The sequence below is a fragment of the Haliotis asinina genome, chromosome 9 (assembly GCF_037392515.1).
Source record: "Haliotis asinina isolate JCU_RB_2024 chromosome 9, JCU_Hal_asi_v2, whole genome shotgun sequence".
NCBI classification, from domain to species: domain Eukaryota; kingdom Metazoa; phylum Mollusca; class Gastropoda; order Lepetellida; family Haliotidae; genus Haliotis; species Haliotis asinina.
In genome coordinates, this window is record NC_090288.1 from 34915474 (window position 1) to 34934667 (window position 19194).

The following is a 19194-nucleotide window of genomic DNA, read 5'->3' on the forward strand; positions in this document are numbered from 1 at the left end:
GTCACACGCAGTGCTAGATAATGGTCCAAATCGTAGACGAATTCCCAGCAATTATTGTCGGATTAACGGAATCGAATGGTCACAGACTTATGCTTCATGCATGTCATCGTACCACACACACCCAAATCCCAGATCGATGCTGATGTTGTCAGTCATTGGATTGTCAGGTTCAACAGCATAATTTACAGACTGGCAAGGTGATGTCAGTGTTAAAATGTTCTGGGCGCATCTTTCTCAGTTTCTGGTTCTTGGAAGTACAAGACATGAAAAGGCAAAAAGCGCATAAGATGTTTGGAAACGAACGTAAGAAGGTCGTCACACCATATTTGTTCAATTACACTTTTAGTAGTACTCTTTCAGACTTCGTCTCTGTAAGTACCTGTGTCTACAAGGTTCCAATTTAACGTCCCTCGCATTCGAAATGTATCTTAAATTTTTTTCAGGATGTATTTCTCGATGCCTTACAGACCACCATGTTGATGAAACTGTTATGTTGCTACACCTAGATGCTTGCAATAAATAACTGATGTTCATAAATTAAACCCTTTTCTTTTAGATCTAGCAAGATGTTCACAGTGATATGTTGTGAGATCAGCTGACAGCTAAGGTATCACAATGGGAGATTTGATGTTGGCATCTGTCGGTGATGACATCCGGCTGTGGGATTGTTCGTTATGGAACCTTGTTCAGCAGTACAACCCCCATGATCACAATGTATCTGCCATCAGCTGGAGCTGTGATGGTCAGTAGTCTTGTCCAACAAGTATCTGATGGATCTGTGATCCTTATCTCATATGAAACAATGAGTTGAATGAATCTGTGATTGTAGTCATGTGAGATAGATATCTGATGGATATGTCATAATTTATAGTTTCATGTGAAACAATGAGTTGAATGAATCTGTAGTTGTTGGCCAGGTATCTGATGGATCTGTGATCATTGTCTCATGTGACAATTTGTTGAATGAATCTGTGATTGTAGTCTCATCAGGAACAAACGACTAATTGGATGTGTCACAGTTAGCATTTGAAAGTCTCAAAGAATACCACTCTTTTAGAAGATAGTACTTGGCTATTTACTCATAATTAATGGTTTTATTTGTGTGTTGTTTTTAGTTTTGTGATGTTTTGATGAGAAATCAATATTTGAATTATTGTGTTTGTTGTAGGCAGTATATTTGGCAGTGTGTCTGCAAAGGATGACAAAGTGTCCCTCAACTATGTAAAAAACAACACTATCACTACAACTGAGCTCAGCTGCCAGGTAGGACTGATATCACTGTTGTTTACACTGTCAAGTGATGCCAGAATATATGTTTTCACAATGACATTGATACAGTGATAGTCAAATTGTGACCAACAAAGTGTCAAGGTCTGCTACAGTTTGTTATGAAAATGATTGTAACAGAGGTTGCCTATTTGTCATATTGCCTTGATTCTGGGAAGTTTTTGAAATGTAAACAGAGTTCCAGATAATTTTTCAAGCAATTGGGTATTTACTCACATGTAATTGCAATTTTTTAGGAGTAACTAGCATTTTGTATGCTCCTACTAGTTGAAAGAGTTGAGTACTTTTACACAGAATTTCTTATCCTTATTGGGTACTTTACTCTTCTAAATATATAAATGTAATGCATCTCAGTAGACTAAACCTTTTTTTGTAATTGTCACATTGCCATACATTTGGCAGCCATTTCTAAACACCCAACATGGAAGTCATGTGACTATTAGAGTAAATCGCATACAGTGGCTTTGGCTATAATAGTATATGCATAGATAGGCATTGCCTACCAGTAGCTAATGCTGTTGTAGAGTTTGGGTGCCATGATGCATGCGCAAACCTTTTTTCTTTAACTGAGCAAAGTACGCAAGGTATTATGGACCAATACGGTTATAAGTGAGTCTTGTGCATTTTTTGTACTCAAATTTTTGTAATTAATTGAGTAAATGTGATTTTTATTGAGTAAAAGATGCAAATACGGGCTTTATCTGGAGCTCTGTGTAAAGTCTGTGCTGGAGTGTGAGTGAGTTAAAATCTACTGTTTGTTACTTTGGCATTATTTTAGCCATAACATAAATACAGATATGAGAACAAAATTTGAGAGTTAACAGTATGTGTCTATCAGAAATATTAATTGAAAATACATATCATATCCCAAAGCTCAAGATAAGCTGAGTATTTGCATAAAATATGCTATGGCAAAGTGGAAATATGCAAGAAAAATAAATGCCAGCATATGAAAAAAACACTAAATATATATGTTTACGCCATGTCAAAATAACAATTCATATTTACCCAATGTATCAAATTATGTTGTGTGTCATATCAATTCAAGCTTAAAGAACTTAAAATTTCCACATGCTCAAGCGTTTTGAAAACAAAAGATAACTGTTAGAGTGAAGATTATAGCATCTAATAGCCATCTTGGTATCTTGTTTAACACCAATACAGATGTAGAGCAATGCACATATTATTTCTTAAATACATATGGGTATAACTGTATTAGCTTTAATTTGGCATTGTTGGGTGGACTTACTCTATTATGGTATGAAACAGCATTGCACCTGTTAGACTTACCTGAAATGAGTACCCAGATATAAAAACAGATTGTGGGTGTCAAAAACTATCAATGCGCTCTTGAAATTGGAAATACCCGCTTTCTTTCAAACGTGTGGGTATCATACCCACAGGGCCAGAAGTTTGTCTGGAGCTCTGATATCCTCTGTGCATACTTAATCACCCTGTTTCAAAAGCTTACATGTCAGTTTTCTGGAATTTCAATTATAAGTGCATAAATAGAAAATGATAGCACCTCAACTGTTTGTATTGTTGGAATATTGGGGAATGTTCAGCAATAGAACACTAACAATGTTTGATTGTTGGATCTCTGTCAGGTGATATAGTCTCTGCCACACACACTTTCAGCCTGGCCGACAATGTCTGGATATTGGCTACAACACTCGATTCTTGGTCACTGGCGGCTCCGACAGCATCGTCAGTGTCTGGGATCTCAAGGGGAAGAAACTCAAGACATCATTCAAAGTGAGTAAGGTGATGGACTGGAAGTTCGTTTAGAGTTGAATCAAGAAGCATGTTTAGGAGGGCTGTAATGATGCATTGAACTATTAATCGATTGCAGTTGTTGAGTCTCCAACAGCAACTAATCTATGGCACAAATGAAAAAAGTCTCCATGTATCGATAGTATGTGTGACTGTAGATAGTTTTTTAATTGACTTCTGCTGATAAATGCACAGCGCAAAATACAGAAAGTTCAGATTCTTTCTCTTTGATTATAGTATTGCAATAGTTGGTCGCACTAGACAATTGCGATAGCAATACAGTAGAAGCTGTCAAAACCGGCATCTGCCCAATCCAGTAAGTTGTCAACACCAGCATACAATGTAAGTCCCGTCCGTGGCATATACAGTTGTCATCTCTGCAATCCGGCACATTGTCTAAACTGGATTATTTCCTCAGTCCCAATGAGTGCCAGTTTAGACAGCTTCCACTGTAGTTGTTTCACGCTAGATACTAAGATAGTCACACTTCATATTTAGTTAGTACATGTATATCTGATTAGAATCCTAACTTGCCTTAATTGTGTTTCTTCAAACTGTATCTATACACCAATTATCAGAAGTGCATCATCTCTTCATGCTTTGCTCTCACTTCAGGTTGACATACATATGACACCTGGATTTCTGGTAAACAGCTCTGGTCGGCCTAAATCATAAAATCATAATGATCAAAATAATATGCTATCACAAAGTGTATGGTTAGAAGTAGCTGAAACTGATGATTATTTTTGTAAAATTGTTTCAGGAGCACAAAGGTCCCGTGACATGCACACAGTTCAACTGGAATGACTCATACATTGCGTCAGGATCTGAGTCAGGGGAGATAATCCTTCATAACTTTGTGACAGGACAGAGCAGCAGCCCACTGCTAGCTCCCAAGTCAGAAGTAAGGTTACACAGTTACACGGGCCATCACTCAGCTGTATCAAATCTGTTACAAGGAATCCCAGTTGCCTAGATCAATGCATTTGATGTTTATCACTAGATGCACTGCTATTATTTAGCTGGGATGTGTCAGAGTGAGGCATTTCACAAGAAACAAACAAACGAGGAAATGTTAAAAAAATTTTTACATGTTACCCAGTCCAACAGGCAGCTTCAATACTCCAATAAGGCTCATGCTGTTAATCACTTGGTTTTCTGGTCCAGACTCAGTTGTTTACAGACTGCCACCATTTAGCGGGAATATTGTTGAGTGGTAAATACCAAACAAAGTATTACAAGAAGTCTCTGTCTAACATGTTACACAGGCCATCAGACAGCTCCAGTACAACTATTATAAGAAGTCTCTACTTGGTTCAGCCTCTGACGACGGCAGCATCAACCTGTGGGACACCAACACACGACGTCTGCTCCATTCCTTTAACAAAGTTCACATGGCTCCAGCAACAGGTCTGGCCTTCTCTCCCCTCAATGAGATGCTGATGCTGAGTGTGGGCCTGGACCAGAAGTTGGTCTGTTACGACCTTCAGGGAAAGAGGTAGTTCTTATGTCACAATTGATTCTTATTCAGATATAGTCCTCCTTGGGGTACTTATAAACATTAAAATGTCCATTTTAAAATCCTGTGACAGTTGTAACAATATTTTTCAGTAAAGTATTCACAAAACAAAAAATCCTGTTTCTGTTCTGTGAGACAACCTCTACGGGGCCCCCTAAAGCCAAGAGCAGGTAATTCTCACCCTCTAACTCATACCTTTCTTTTCAAGGTTTCACGGTTCCGTAGTCCTTGAAGACATAACTAGGATGTTGAGCAGTGTGACTAACCTGACTGTCTCAGTTAACTTAGTCATTTACTGATAATCATTTGCACCGGCATGAAGAAAGTGTCTGAACAACTGCATTGTATGTCTTACAACTAGGCTACAATTCATTGAGTATGATTTGTATTCATTACGATTATGGTGTTTTGATGTTGCAAGTGTTTTGCAGGCTATTTTGTACTGCAGGTCACATCATAAGAATGCAACCAAAACAAACTGTATCACTAACTCCGAACTTACTTTGAGATCACTAACAAAATTTATTAGCACCCTCTTAGTCACTTTCCATTATGACCCATGAAGGTCCTGGGGTAGAATTGGCCTTCAGCACCTCATGCTTTCCATAAAAGGCAACAATGCTAATCGTAACAGGCGACTCACTCACTCACTCACTCACTCACTTTTAATGATGTTCTACACCATACTTAACAAACAATTATGGACATTTTCTTTGGCTTATGTTCTGAACTACATGTAGTTGAATCATTTTAGAAATGGACTCACCTTTGAAAACTAAAATCCTCTGTTTCTGCTTCAGGACTCTGAAGACAATAACGGCAGATTCTCCTCTGACATCGGTGGACATCATGCACAACGGAGGCACAGTGGCTGTTGGCTCCACAAGAGGCAAAATCTTCATTTACGATCTGCGTCAGGGTGTTACGCCAGTCAAAAGGTTCTCAGCGCACAAGTCCTCAGTACACTGTCTAAAATTCCAGCCTAACTTTGACTTTAAGAAGGTTTGTACAACAATGTAGACACATTGCTGTATGCTCCAGTTCTAGAACTTGTCAGACATCAGGAATATTGTTATAGCAGTGTTAGGTCTTTGTTGATTTGTTGTTTAGCTCTGCTCTTACTCCAAATCATAAAGGGCCCGTTTCAGTTCTCGTAAGTTTCCTCATAGCATCCCTACCTCCTATACTGTAGCATAGGAGACACCAATGTTACAAGAAAAGTTCCAAAATCTTAGGCTTACGAGAGTTTTGTGAAACGGGGCCCTGGATGACAGGGTGACTCGAAGTGACATTTTGATTTGCCTATGAATCTATGAAGTCCCAAAATGTTCAATGTCAATATAAACTTACCAGGATTTTTAAACATAGTATTTTTGTTATTTTAATTATGGCTAAAATTTCTTACAATCACCAGCAGGTGAGGGGTAGTGTAAATCCAGCTAGGGTCCATGCAGGTATCAAAGGTACTGCAAGTCCCCATGGTCCCTAGTGTGGTGATCTACCTTCTGTTGTTGGCTATCAATAGCCTGATTTTATATTGTATTGTCCATATACTGATATCAGTTTTAACTTTCCACGCTAGTTTTAATGCTAATTGTGATATTCTAGTTGCTTTACTGTCCTTCTTTGACAGGTTTTATGTAATATACATATAGTCCTTTTCATTGTTAAATGTTCTCGTCACGATATGGCTGAAATATTGCCGATGTGACGTTAAATATTAACTCACTCACTCACTCACTCACTCACTCACTCACTCACTCACTCACTCACTCACTCAAAATGCAACCTGTTACAGCATGATGGTATCAATTTGTCATATGTCAGTAATGGTTTTTCAAACCATTTAGAGGTTTGTTACTTTGAGATATTCAAGTCTGAGTCTAGTTCCAATTCTATAGATTCAGTGGGGTAGAATTGTGGTTAAATCATTCACACCCCATGCTGAGGGCTAGTGTTTATTTCCCCTCATGGGTAGAATGATTGATGCCCATTCCTGGTTTCCCATGCACGCATGCATGCACGCACACACACATTCTTGATGTCCGATCCACCCATGGGCACAGAAATCCTTACAAACTGACCCAACCTGAAACTCTGACCCACTTCAACACACTGTGATGAGTGGACATGGCCAAGGTTATAATTTTGTGGATTGGCTGTATTCATGTTTCAGACTGAGAACAGTAACTCAGGAGCTCAGAGTCGGCGCCAGCTTCCTACAGCGCCACAGAGAAACACGGATGAAGGATCTTCATCTGCATCCAATCACGGTTGGTAACCCTGCAGTTTTACATTAATCTCCACCACAAATGGCTGGACCATTGTGCTTGACCAAAATTGTATGACTTAAGTGATTGGGTGGTCAGACTCGCTGTTCTGATTGACACGTCATCATATCCCACTTGTGTAGGTTGATTTTAATGATTTTAATGACATGATTGTCTGGTCAGTCGTTTACCAACTCTTGCTGTATAGCTGGAATAATGCTTAGTGCTTTGCGAAACAAGAAACAACCCCACACACACAAATTATATTTACCCTCATAGGGTTTATGGGTGCTATTGTTATATTTGATGATGATTATCAACACGTTTTTCTCCTAGTCCAAGTCTCAGTACCTACAGTGGATAGACAGCTTGCTGGAATAACGTCTGCAGCCATCATTGATGTTGTGTCCCCTTTGAAAGAAGGTATGCTTGTTCAGGGTGGAATTTTAGCTGTGTTATCAGTGTTGGTTGAATTGCTTAGGGTCAATCCCTTCACTTATTACAGAAATATACATTGGTCTTTTATACAAGATGTGGTGGTGGGCTGTCTCATACATGTTACGTCATTGTGGTTTTGTCCCTTAGTCTCAACAGGATCCACTGATGATACCAAGATTTGTACCAACTGTGGTGCTTTGCTTATCAGCACTATACCCAGTTGGTTTGCTTTCCTTGAATACTTTTGAACATACCCAACCCTACACATCCAGCATTTCAAGCTCCAAACCCCAACATATCCAGCATTCCACACCCCAAAACCCTACACACCACAGTTTACGCCCCAAACCCTTAATTCTAAACCCCAACACATCTAGCACTCCACACTAAACACACTACACAGACCCATTGTGAACAGAATATCTGTTTTGTGTATCAGGTGACTCAACTACAGAGAGCCGAGGAGACAATCGAAGTGATTTGGGAAATAGATCAGCTAACCTACTTGGGCATTCAAGTCATCAGAATGACTCTGGTCAAGGTAAGCAGAGCTCTCATTCACAAGCCATCTTAGTGCTAAGATCAGAAAATCTGTCCTTTAGCACTGACTTGCAACAATCCAAGCTCAAAGATCAGGTTGTGGATGGCAGGTGCTCAGAGATATAAGTATTAAAGTTAATGGCCAGCTTGTGATCAAATTTTGAAATCTGTCAGCATTTCCGTAGAGACAGACTTAAGTAGTGTTGAAAACTATGAGTGTGTGGAATAGTGCGAAATTCTGTTGTGATGGTGGAAAACTGGTGGGTCAAACCCAAACTGTATCTTTACACATGACGTTTAAAGATTGCTCTTCTTATCACACTGGTGTCAGAATTGAGGCCACTCATGAAGATTTGGGTTAGAATTGGTCTTCAGCTCATGCTTGTCATAAGAGGCGACTGATGCTGATGTTGGTCACTAGATTGTCTGGTCCAGACTCAATTATTTACAGGCCACTGACATATAGCTTGAATATTGCTGAGTGCAGCGTAAACCTAAACTCAGTGGGTTGGGGCTAGAATTATGAAATACCATTTCACTTCACCTGAAGAGATTTCTAAATGTGTGATGGGGATGGTTTCAGGTGTGTTCTCGCCCATATCTAGCAACCTTGGACTCAGCAATGCCAGCGACACCTCTTTTCCAAGGAGACAAAACTTCAACGAACGAGGACTTAGTCCTCTTGTGCACAGTCCGATGCACCAGGTAAATCCATATTGAAAAATTGCCTGCACCTGACTGAGCGTAAGAATATACATGGTGAAAAAAACAGTCTAATTGTGTATTTGTACACACATTATAAGTTCAGAATTTAATACCATGTATGGAGAAAACATGCAAACAATACAGTGAGATCTCGATGCAATATGTGTCCAACAATTATGGATGAGATTGTTTTATTTTTTTTTTTTTTTTTTTTTTTTTCTCGTCGCCTCTGTCTGTCGGTAGTCATTTTGTTTCCGAAGCATAACTCAAAAACCGTTCAATATTATTAGATCAAAACGGGCAGACTTAACAAACTGGAGCCAAGGATGTGCCTTTACTGTTTACAGATTTTGGTCATTTTTGTTTTTGTGTGTTTCCAAGGAAACGTTTTGGACTTAGTCTAATGGGAGGGGTGGGCTTCATTTCCAGAGCATAACTAAAAAATTCTTCAATATATTTAGACCAAAATTGGCAGACATAACAAACTGAAGCGAAGGTTCAAAAACTTGATGAAGTAGCTAGAAGTGGTCCAACATTTTCATGTGCTGTGCCTTTCAGAGACTTAATAACCACAACATGCAAATATTCAGTCTGTATTTATTTAGGAGGATGGGAAAGGATTGTGTCTGCGATATTCCTAACAGCAGCCATACTCTCCTTAACCCTCTTTACAAGAGGTGACTTGGTAACCAAATGACTGAAACATCATCACGCAGAGTTCACTCTGACAGCACCATCTTCGTAAATGCTCTATCACAGTCTTTCCTTTGTATATTCCAGGGCCTGTCAATGGCGTCTGATGGCATGCCTGTCATAAACATGAGGTATCAGACCCATCAGGATGATGGTAACTATGGCAACCAGAGAACCATTCCTAATGGACACACAGGTAAATCTTGATTCCAAGAAGCATCAGACTAACAACATAACATTTACGTTTGCTGTGGTGAATTCAAGATCAAGTAGAAATCTACTTGTCAAAGTTAGGCATTGTTTTGGTTTTCAGTCGGGGTGTTGCCATAAACAATTGACGTTTAGAATAAATGAAACAGTAGGGACAAAATGATATCACATTGTAAACAAAAAGTTACTGTGCTCTTTAATCTGATTGGTTGAAATACATGATCAAATGGTATTCAATTCCAGGAAATTGCAAGGACTGCTCACTGCGTGTTAATACCTACAAATATCACATACAATTCTATTGTTGCGTCGTCAGCAGTGGTGTCGTCATTCAAATCATATTGTGACATGAAGTCACTAATGAGAAGTTCCAGACGCTACCATGTAAACCAGCTGAAACAGTCAGCCAATGACACTTTAACGCTGCACCCGTATGCAATGTCAGTGAGTGCAGACATTGAAACCCATGTGGGCCTTTTGGTTTATTTGTATGTTTACAGTGTCAGTAAGCATCATGTGTTGGCCAATTTCTTAGTTCTAATGAGTATTTGAAGCATGGGAATTCATTTGGAGCCGATGGCCAACACAGGATATTTGTCTCTACGTGAACCGGTGCAGATTGAGATCTCCTTTTCACAATATTGTAGACTATTATTTTATTACTGCATGATTCACTTGCTGAAATAAATAAGTTACCCTTTGATTCATGATGAATACCCTCACCACGACCCAACTTTTTTGTCTGTCTGACCATGCTGTAATTAAATTTAAGCTCATAACTAAAACTAACCACTATGAACGTGTGTCTACAGCTACTTTTTCTCTCAGCTTGCTATAATGTAGATATGTATGTATTTCCATGTTTTTGGCAGCTGTGAAGATCCAGGTTAGAATTGATCTTCAGTAACCCATGTTTGTCGTAAGAGGCGACTGATTTGGTGACTGCTGACTGACTTGCTGACTGGTTGACACATACAGTCGTATCCCAGCTGTGTAGACTGATGTCTGCTGTTCATAACTGGATTGTCTAGTCCAGATTTGATTATTTACAGACTGTCATCGGTTGTTGTTGGTTGACACATGTCATCGGTTCCCAATTGCGCAGATCACTGCTCATGTTGTTGGCCACTGGATTGTCTGGTCCAGACTCGATTATTTACAGACTGTCACCATATGGCTTGAATATTGCTGAGCGTGACGTAAAACAGAACTCACAAAACTACCTCTGTATCATGGTAATTATTATATGGCATTGTACAAGACTATATTAGAAGATATGTATTTATGCTGATGTTCACATGTTGGGAATCCCAGATAGAACAGGTATCAAGTATCATAAGTTTGTTGAATGGCCATGAAGAGCTTTACAATGTGTGACAAGGATGTCACATCTCATGAGCTAGTTGTACACTGGTTTGTTTATATGTATAGGAGAAAACATGTCTGCAAGGTTTTGGTAGACAATGTAAAACTGGAGTGGCAGGGATTTCCCGACCCCAATGGTTTACATTGTCTACCAGAACCGGGAAGTGTTTTCTCAAACATATATACCATCAGTGATGGATAATGTAGTTGATCATATGATGAAATTACGTAACAATAGCTGAAACGCATGTATAATCAATTTAATGACAGTAACTAGAAGTAGATAATTTAACACCACAACCTTCATGGCCATGCTGTAGAGCGTCTGCCCACGAATCTGACATTTGCAGTTCCAATCCTGCTTGGGAAAATTACTAGTGTCATGAATTGAACTTTAACAATATTTTTCAATTGATTTCAAACACTCATCTGAATGTTGATGTTTATATAAACTTAGGAAATGTAAAACCTGGGAAGCGGTCTTACTAAAGAAAAATGTAAAACCTGAGAAGAGGTCATTCAAGCGATAAGTAAAACCTGTCCCTCGAAAACTAAAACCTCAAATGCAGTTATTCTGTTAAAACAAGAGATGATCTAATATGTAGTGAGAGACACTTTTGGTTTATATACAGGCATCATCAGCGATTATATTGCTGACAGCTGAATGAAACAACGCTCCCTCACTCGCTCATTCTTACATGTACAGTGGAAGCTGTCTAAACTGGCACAACTGAAGAAGTAATCACGTTTAGACAGTGTGACAGATTGTAGAGATGGCATGTTATCTGTAACTGAAAGTGAACACGTTCTCTCATATACATTCTTGTATCACAGTGAAACATGTTAACCCACGAATTACATGGACAAGTATACCCATGGTGAACTAAGATTATATAGTCTTTGTCGGCAACCATGTAGTTTCAACGCAGGATTATACAACACACATTCAGGCAACTCCTTGCCACAAGCAGGATGAGGCAGCACTGATTACTGCATAAACACATATTCAGGCAGCTCATTTCATAGCAAGATCTGGAATTGACAGCAGCCAAATTGCAGAGCTTTTAAATGATGATAAATGTACCAGCCGAGTACAGGATTGAGATTTTATGCCCATTTTGACAACTTGCTGGATTGGACAGCTGCCGATTTTGACAGCTTCGACTCTATGTGTTGTTTTTTTTGTTTCAGAGTTTGAATCTCCGACTCGGAGGAAGCACTCTCCTAAAGGTATCTGTGCATCTCCCAGCCTGCCGTCTCTCCACTTACCTGTTCAGTCCAGCGCAGATGGCGCTGAGGGGGACATCACAGATGGCAGAGGGAGCTGCAACACCAGTGGTGATAGTCCACGCAGCGGTCGGGCCAGCAGCCGGGTAGACACTCGTCTGAGGTCCCCCTCCCACAGCAACCCCACTAACACACAACAGCTGCGCCACCTCGTGAAAGAAGCTGTCAAAGACTACACAGAGCAAATGCAGGAGGAGTTGAAGGCCATGTTCAGGAAGGCCACTCAGGTAAGAGACAAATAGGTCATAGGTCACCTGACAACCTCTCTGGTCACGTTAATAAAGGAAGGCCTCTCAGGTAAGAGACAATTAGGTCATAGGTCACCTGACAACCTCTCTGGTCACGTTAATAAAGGAAGGCCTCTCAGGTAAGAGACAAATAGGTCATAGGTCACCTGACAACCTCTCTGGTCACGTTAATAAAGGAAGGCCTCTCAGGTAAGAGACAATTAGGTCATAGGTCACCTGACAACCTCTCTGGTCACGTTAATAAAGGAAGGAATCTCAGGTAAGAGACAAATAGGTCATAGGTCACCTGACAACCTCTCTGGTCACGTTAATAAAGGAAGGCCTCTCAGGTAAGAGACAAATAGGTCATAGGTCACCTGACAACCTCTCTGGTCACGTTAATAAAGGAAGGCCTCTCAGGTAAGAGACAATTAGGTCATAGGTCACCTGACCACCTCCTTGGTCAGGTTAATAAGAAGGCCTTTCAGGTAAGAGACAAATAGGTCATAGGTCACCTGACCACCTCCTTGGTCAAGTTGGTATGAAGGCCAGTCGGGTAAGAGACAAATACATCATAGGTCACCTGACCACCTCCTTGGTCAAGTTGATAGGAAGGCCAGTCAGGTAAGAGACAAATAGGTCATAGGTCACCTGACCACTTCCTTGGTCAAGTTGATATAAAGGCCAGTCGGGTAAGAGACAAATAGGTCATAGGTCACCTGACCACCTCCTTGGTCAAGTTGATAGGAAGGCCAGTCAGGTAAGAGACAAATAGGTCATAGGTCACCTGACCACTTCCTTGGTCACATTGACAGAAAGGACACTCAGGTGAAGGCCATTCCTGAGTCCTCTCATCGTGATATTGCTGGAATAAAGCTAAACATTGTGTCAAGGATGGCAGTTTTATTTCAAACTGATCAATTTTGTGAATCCTCTGAACCTTCATTCGATGACAATATTATGCTCTCTCACTCACTCACTCACTCACTCCTACAGAGTCCAAGGAGTGAAAGTGGCCCAGCAGCATCAGAGACCAGTGTATTCCAGACTGAGTTCATCCGCAACCTCATCCGTGAAGCACTGGAGGAGTTCCGAGAGGACATCCACCGAGACCTGCAGCTCATTCATCTTGAGATGCTTCGTCAGTTTCAGTTTCAGCAGGTGAGTTATCTCCCAATATGTGGCTCCCGACATTGTAAGGTCTACTTCTACTTCTTGACACTGCTCCCTTCAGGAATGGTGAAAATATTTGGGAATATGTTTTGAATTTTTCAAGACTTTTTACAAATGAAAATTCTCTTCATTATTCCTTGTTTTTATGAGCATTGTATATGTGCAAACTTTGTCTTGTGTCCAAAGTAATACCGATGCTGTTGAAGCTTTAATTCACTCAGTCACTCCTTTGTTAGTTGAGATAACAGGCCTTGAGGATATCCTCAATCAGTGCCATCTGAAAAGCAGTGTTTCTAAATCTTTGGCTCATGAATTTTTATCTTTAAAGTCTGAGATGGCTTTCTATTTCAATTGTCATTCTTCATGGTTTGTGCTCAGTGTTTTTCTGTCACTCATCAATGCAGACGGCCAAAATGCAAAGTAACAGTAACAAATATGTTAATGGGAAAAGACTGTTGACAGTTCATGGAATAGAACATTTTTCACCATTCTCTAACAGACTTTACACTAAGCCTGAAACTTGAATTTTTTACTCTAAAAAGGTCCTTAATTGCTCCTAGCTTTGAAAGTACCCTATTTGCCTCTGATTTGCCTTGGAAAAGTCTTAATTTAGCCAAACATTACATGCACAATGATGTAGTTAATAATAATTGGTCCCACGTTCCACCAATCTCATGTTTATTCAACTCTTATTTTGTTATGTATTCCATTAGGGCCTTTAGATTGTATATTGGCCCTGAAATGGAGCTAAATTTGATGACTGATAAACTATGAATTTAACTATGAAACTAACAATTTTCTTGATTTTGGATCGCCTCGTGGTTAAAGCATACCCTTGTCACTTCCTGAGGTTCGATTCCCCATATGGGGAAAATGTGTGAAGCCCTTTCTAGTGTCCCTCAATGTGGAATTGGTGCAATATGGCTACAAGTATACTCTACTCATTTCTTTGAATCAGGCTGTGGGGTAGCTGAGTGGTTAAAGCTTTCGCTTGTCCCACCGAAGACTGGGGTTCGATTTCCCACATGGGTACAATGTGTGAAGCCCATTTTCTGGTGTCCCCCGCCGTGATATTCCTGGAATATTGCTAAAAGCGGCATAAAACTGAACTCACTCACTCTTTGAATAAATGTTGCTGAAAACATGCACTGGCTTAATTTCTTGGTTGGAAATAGTACCTGCACAGCAGACATGCATTCAAAGGAATGAAGGAAAATGGTGTATACAAACCTGTTTTGACAAATGTAGTACTCGTGAGAATTCAATTTGAAAACGTCCCGTGAAGTTCCCAGGGTAGAATAGGCCTTCAGTAACCCATGCTGGCCATTGCTTGTCGTAAGAGGCGACTAACGGGATCAACTTGTCAGGCTTGCTGACTTGGCTGGCACGTCATCGGTTCCCAATTGTGCAGATCGAGGCTCATGTTGCTGATCACTGGATTGTCTGGTCCAGACTCGATTATTTACAGATTGCCGTCATATAGCTGGACTATTGCTGAGTGCGGCATAAAACTAAACTCACTCACTCAATCAATTTGAAAACAAATATATTCCTACAGGAAAGCATCCAATAGCTCTTTCATGATAGATATTTGAAGATTCAGGTTTGAACTGGTTGTCAGCAACCCATACTTCTCGTAAGGGGCGACAAACAGGAATGGGTGATCCATCTTGCTGACCTGATCGACACGTCATAGTATTCCAATTGCATATATTGATGCTCCTAATGTTGATAATTGACTTGTCTGCTTCAGACTAGATTATATACAGACTACTGCTATATAGTTGGAACATTGCTTCGTGCAGCTTTAATCAGCAAACAACGAAAGCTTTCATCATACTTTTTAGACATTACTCATTTTTTGTCTGTCTTTCTTTTTTAGACCGAGGTGCTTGGCATGTTGGAGCATCATTCAGTAAATCGGGATCTCGTAGCCGAAGTTGAAAGACTTAGAGAAGAGAACAGAAGATTAAAGAAAAACTTTTAAAATATGTCATATTTTGAGGGACAGACATGTTAAGATGAAGATCAACAGAAGTGTCTATTCAAATGTGAAGTTCTAGACTGTGGTTCTCTCTGTTTATGAGTCTATTCTTCATGTATTGGAGAAACAAGGGGAAAGGACTTAAAGATAAAATGTTGTGTTGTCAACTCACAGAGAATGTCAGAATACGAGCTGAATTGCTTGACTTACAGTCAAACAAGGCTGGATATCTGCCAACTGCAAACAAGACATTACTCCTGAACCCCTTCCCATGAGAAACAGACCATGATAATTGACTGGAGAAGCTCCTTCACTCTGCTAGTCTGTTTCTAATGTCCTACAACAACACAGTGCCATTAGTTGACTTCTCCATGTGACAAAATACATTAATGTATGACTGACGTTGCTCTCAATCCTGACTCGGCCATGAACGTGCTGACGATTGAATGACGATTGATGCAGTGCGTGGGATCTGGAATGCTGACATGCTACAACCCTTTGACATGCCACTATATGAGAGGGTCATGGTGGAGAGGGTTTTAGTAATTATAGGCGAGTCAAGTGTCCTAGACTTCCAGACAATGATGATGTGTACATGTGATAGATTTGTCTTCCATCTTCTGCCTTAAATGTTAAATTTAATCAAAATGTGCCTGTTCAGAAATACGTAGTTTGCCTTCTTTATTACACTTCCACATTACACTTCCACATTACACTTCCACATTACATTTCCACAGACAGAGTTGGCATCATGTTATGATGATGCACATAAGAGACATGGGATAGAGAATCGGTGAAGATTTTCATTGTCAAATGCTAATTTTGATTTCATTTGACTTTTTTAAATTAGTAAGAGAAAGTTTGTGGTTGAGTATGTTCAAGAGGTACTCAAAGGTGACTCACTGACTAGATCAGTTACAATTACAGAAGCTAAGTGGTGCACTAATCACCTCTATGACAAACTAAGACATTCTGCAAGTATCTTTAACGAGTCATCAGTGATGAGATCTCATACCAGACATTCTATGCTAACAGTTGATCACATTAGGGCAGGGAAGCTGTCTGATCAAAGATGTGCAAAGTGTGAATAGTCAGGGAGATGTTTAAAGATTGACAAAAATGGTTTTATTAACTTTCCTTGAGTTAAAGATAACTTTATCAATAGTTGAGTTGATCTTGAGATTCTATGAAAACAACCCTGAAGTTGTCCCAGTATATGAAGTGCTTTTCTGACCATGAAGATATGGATGAAGTCATGTGTTATATTGTACATAATGGAACCAGATGCCTTTTGCCATCCTCAAATCTCCAGGGCTCTCATTTCAGTAAACTTACACTACCCCCAGGCTCCATTCCCTTGCCTCATACGATTACCTCCCCATGATGTTCAGTAACATTTCACGAACCAATCAAATGATGACATAAGAAAAGCGGAAAGGGAGGTAACTCATACTAGAAACTAAAGCCACGCCAGTTTTTAAAGGAAATATCATTTCCCTCCAAAATATTTCTGACACCTCTATTTTGCGTTTAACTCAGTTTTTCATTGTAGAATTTCTCACAAACTCTATCTATCATAGTTGGTCAGATTGGCTAGCATTGAGGCTGGTTTGTAAATTGTTTTCCAGTTGTATGTTACACTCACTAAGATACCCAATCAAACTGGCAGTTGGGATCAAGGCTCTGGTACATTTTTGAGAACCACAGGAATTGATTGATCCAAGGGCAGGTAAATTTGTGACTGTGAAGACCACGGGAATGAATCCAGTGGTTAGTGTAGTTTTACCACAGTGTTAGTCGTAAAGAAAATGAGGATGGCATTGTGCAACCCACAGCACAACATACATACTGAACTATTTATTGTAGACATTGCTTATGAAGCCGTTAGTTACATTGAAGTAGGTGATGGACACCATGATAAATGCTTGCCATTGACCTGATTATCTCCCTTTAATGGGCACTGTTATTATGTATAGTCAGGTCAAGGCTTATCCCCTGCATGTATTTAGAGATTGGTGTAAACACAAGTATTTTTATTGATAACGTCTTTTTGATACGTATTCTGTAGTGTCTGAAATCTTTAAAATGTCATTGCGCCGTGAGGGTCTGAACCGTGATATTAAACTTGTCAGATCTTCAGTGTTTATGAATATATTGATTTACTCTCAGTCAAAAGACAAATACCCACTAATGACACAAAACCTATCTGCCACATGGTATCTTAGTTTAGTGGAGGCGCGGTGGGATAGCCTAATAGTTGAAGTGTCTGCTCGACACACTGAAGACCCAGGTTCGATTCCCTGCATGAGTATAGTGTGTGAAGCCCATTTCTGGGGTCATCTAGGCCCATTGCTGGAATATTGCTACAACCATACTCATTCATAGATCAATGCTCATGCTGTTGCCCACTGAATTGTCTGGACCAGACTGGATTATTTACAAACCGTTACCATATAGCAGAAACATTTCCAAGTGAAGTGTAAACAAACCAAAATAAAACAGCCATGTGTCTGTGGGCAGGTGTTCATTTCATTTCAAACACTGACACACAGTGTAACAAGGCCAATTCCCGCCCCTAGTCAAGTGAAGATCATGGCATGTAGATCTTGTCATGTCTCATAATGCTCCTTGTCAAGTGACTTTTTTTTTTGTCAGTGTGGTTCTCACTGTCGTTCTCTTGTCACGTTTGGCAATATTCCAGCAATATCACAACAATGGACACCAGAAATGGGTTCACACATTGTGCTCATGTGGGGGGAAGTCCTTTGCTCCACTGGGGTACCCCACTGCCCCTCCTGCCCAGTGAATAGAGCCCTTTGCCCTTCATTGTACAGATATCAATGTTGTATTATCCACATGGAAAATATATCAAGCCAAGTTAGGTGTCCCTTTGAGATTCTACTTGATACAAGTAGCATTAGGACAGATTTTTCCTCCTTCAAATTTGACAGGATATTGTTCTGTATTGCTTACGCATCTGAAAACTATTTTCAGATTTGTCCTATGTCACACTATGCATGTTGTGTGAGAAAGGATAACTAACTACATAATCATCCAAGTCATTGTAAAATTTTCAAAATTTTCAAATTTAACATTTGAATGACAAATAAAATGAACTTTTCTGAAACGCTGCCCCACATTTCCATTACTGAGATAATTCCAAGTTTCAAGAAAGCCATACTCATTTGAAAGCATACACGTCTCAGAACAAAACACGGCCCATCTGATTCTTTCACGTCAGAGGACAGTGGGTAAGCCTAGTAGTTAAAATGTTCACTTGTCATGCTGAAGACCTAGGTTCAAATCCCCACGTTGATTCAACACGTGAAGCCCATTTCTGGTGTCCCTCACAGTGACATTTTAAAAATATTGCTGAATGTCTGGACAGATTAAGTGTTAGTGATATGAAAGAGGCAGATGGCCCTTAACATTGATTTTTAGCTCTACATTGATATTGCTGATATTCTGAAGGTATGAAAGTGCACTTGTCTTGAAGCTCATTATAATACATGTTTTCAGTTCCAAAACAGTTCACATTTTTGTTAACATTCCCTTGCATTCATCAGTTCCATTTATGTAATTAATGTGTATTCCTGCAACTGCACTGCCACTTTTTACATGTTTGTTTTCTTTTATTGAAATACAGAACGTGAAATCAGTTATCTAATCACATGTTTTTTAATTGTTCATGGTTATTATACAGCTTACTATGCTTGTTTGTTT

At 39.7% G+C, this 19194-nt stretch overlaps 1 protein-coding gene across 1 annotated transcript in view; it reads left to right on the top strand.

The window, feature by feature from the left end:
- The window catches only part of LOC137295965 (protein NEDD1-like), a 16709-nt gene extending 574 nt beyond the window's left edge, over positions 1 to 16135 (top strand). Inside the window, exons 2-15 of the mRNA XM_067827577.1 lie at positions 557 to 742; positions 1169 to 1263; positions 2926 to 3042; positions 3824 to 3964; positions 4329 to 4558; positions 5380 to 5581; positions 6756 to 6852; positions 7186 to 7272; positions 7727 to 7828; positions 8411 to 8532; positions 9313 to 9421; positions 11992 to 12314; positions 13311 to 13475; positions 15370 to 16135. Coding sequence (XP_067683678.1) covers positions 616 to 742; positions 1169 to 1263; positions 2926 to 3042; positions 3824 to 3964; positions 4329 to 4558; positions 5380 to 5581; positions 6756 to 6852; positions 7186 to 7272; positions 7727 to 7828; positions 8411 to 8532; positions 9313 to 9421; positions 11992 to 12314; positions 13311 to 13475; positions 15370 to 15474 — 2022 coding nt within the window. The 5' untranslated portion in view covers positions 557 to 615 and the 3' untranslated portion in view covers positions 15475 to 16135. The remainder of the gene's footprint in view (positions 1 to 556; positions 743 to 1168; positions 1264 to 2925; positions 3043 to 3823; positions 3965 to 4328; positions 4559 to 5379; positions 5582 to 6755; positions 6853 to 7185; positions 7273 to 7726; positions 7829 to 8410; positions 8533 to 9312; positions 9422 to 11991; positions 12315 to 13310; positions 13476 to 15369) is intronic.
- The last annotated feature ends 3059 nt before the right edge of the window (positions 16136 to 19194 follow it).